We start from the raw sequence: 1,894 nt of genomic DNA on the forward strand, positions 1-1,894 counted from the left end.
ATATGCCTGCTCATATTCCGTGTATACCAATACATTCAATAAAAATAAAAAAGAAATGTCCAAGAATTGTGATAGCACATTCACTCACTCATGCCCATCATGCCGTGTGGCACGTAGGGCGGCTATGAAGGATCGCAACGTGTGTCGGTTCCGGGCCAGCTTCTGGATGGTACCCCAGGTGTGTTGCATGGCCTCTTCTTCTTTCCTTCAGGTGTTTAGTGAAGGGCTGTGCGAGTGATGTTCTCCTGCTCTCTCCTCATGACCTCCCCAATCCATCTCCATCACCTTCGCATGATGATGGTCTCCATGCTGTCTCGATTGCAGCGCGCAAGTAGCCGTTGGCTAGAGATGGTGTCAGGCCAAAAGACTCGCAGGATTCTCCTGGGGTTCTTTGTGTGGAAGACTTACAGCCTTGTGATTTTGCTCTCTGTCGTCTTCCAGCATTCAGAGCCATATCATAGCGTGGACGTCACACAGCTTTGATAGATCTTCAGCTTGGTCTTGGTGCTGTACCGAGAGGACTTCCACACGTTGTTGAGCATTCTGAAGGCGTTTCTGACCTTGTTGAGACGGTTCTTGATGTCACTCCCTCCTCCTCGATCATACCTTACCGTGCTTCCCAGGTAAGTGAACTCCTCAGGTGTCGGCAGGTCTTCTCTGTTAACATGAACTGGTTTAGGGCTGGAAACGTTCAACAGCATCACTTCTGTATCCTTTTGGCTGACCTTCAGGCCAACTTGCTATGCGTCGGGTTGTCTTTTCCAGCACGTCTTCCTGAGTATGAGAGACCAACGCCAGATCATCTGCAAAATCTAGGTCCTCCATCGTTGGGAAGAGGGTCCATCTGATACCTCGTGACCGATCTTCTGTCGTGCGCCTCATTACTACGTTAATGGTCCTGTGGAAGAGCATCGCGGACATTGTACAGCCTTGTCTGACGGCAGACCTCACTTCAAAGCTGGTTTCGCTGCTACTCTGCATGTGGAAGTAGTTGCAGAAGCCTTTGATGATGTCGATAATCTGTTGTGGCATCCCATCGGCCCGAAGGATGCGCCACAGACTTTCCCGGTGGACGCTGTCAAAAGCCTTCTCAAAGTCTACAAGTTGATATAGAGTTGCCTCTGGCACTCTGTGTACTGCTCTATAATGTTACGCAGGATAAAGATCTGGTCTGTGCATCCCTTTCCTTTCCAAATGCCTGCGTGCTCTCTTCTCAGGTGTTGGTCCACTGTCTCGGCTATTCGCTGGATGATGATCTTGGCCAGGATCTTGCTGGGTACAGATAGGAAGGTGATTCCTCGCGAGTTGTTGCAGGTTTTAAAGGGCACCTTTCTTCGGAATCTTTACAATGACTTCCTCTGTCCCATCTTCAGGCAAATTCTTCTCCTCCCAGATGTCCCTAAGGAGCGGCTGAAGTAGGTCAGCTGCTAGCTGTGGATCTGCTTTAAACACTTCTGCACTGAGATTGTCCTGTCCAGGGGATTTTTCGTTCTCGAGAGACTTGATGGCTGTTCTGGTCTTTTCCTGGGGGATTAGTGTTGACATCCAGGTCTCTCGCTGCCTCTTGTATATCTGCTTCTGTTGGTGGTGGTTTGTTTGTTCCAAATTTCACTCTGTCTTGCTCTCCCCTGCTTGCTACATCTTCTGCCTGGCTTGCAAGCTCGTTTATGAGTATCTGCTTGTCTGTTCTTGTCACTCTCTTCACTATTTGGCTCGCTTCCCTCTACTGTTGATTGTATCTCTCTTTCTCTTGGCCTCAAAGACTTTCTTCTTCAGAGTTCTTCTGTCTTCGATGGCTTCCCAGGTATCCTCTGTGATCCACTTCTTCCTCTTCCTCTGCTTTGTTCTAAGGCAGGCTTTGCAGGTCTGCTCGTAGGCTATCTTCAGCTGTTAC

At 49.0% G+C, this 1,894-nt stretch overlaps 1 protein-coding gene across 1 annotated transcript; it reads right to left on the bottom strand.

The window, feature by feature from the left end:
• Positions 1 to 675: 675 nt before the first annotated feature.
• On the bottom strand, positions 676 to 1,545 carry LOC136282054 (uncharacterized). Its single transcript, XM_066169251.1, has 2 exons — positions 1,329 to 1,545; positions 676 to 1,097 (listed from the first exon to the last, which is right to left on the bottom strand). Exons 1-2 carry the CDS (start codon positions 1,543 to 1,545, stop codon positions 676 to 678), a joined length of 639 nt encoding a protein of 212 aa, XP_066025348.1.
• Between the last annotated feature and the right edge of the window lie 349 nt (positions 1,546 to 1,894).

This window comes from Pocillopora verrucosa, chromosome 1 (genome assembly GCF_036669915.1).
Source record: "Pocillopora verrucosa isolate sample1 chromosome 1, ASM3666991v2, whole genome shotgun sequence".
In the NCBI taxonomy this organism is placed as follows: domain Eukaryota; kingdom Metazoa; phylum Cnidaria; class Anthozoa; order Scleractinia; family Pocilloporidae; genus Pocillopora; species Pocillopora verrucosa.

What these genes read in the sequence shown, in the direction of transcription:
- LOC136282054 (XM_066169251.1), bottom strand. Translation starts at nt 1,545, where the DNA reads ATGTCAACACTAATCCCCCAGGAAAAGACCAGAACAGCCATCAAGTCT. An exon ending in TGTAAAGATTCCGAAGAAAG is followed by an intron (nt 1,098 to 1,328) that starts GTGCCCTTTAAA and finishes ATCAACTTGTAG; the next exon opens with ACTTTGAGAAGGCTTTTGAC.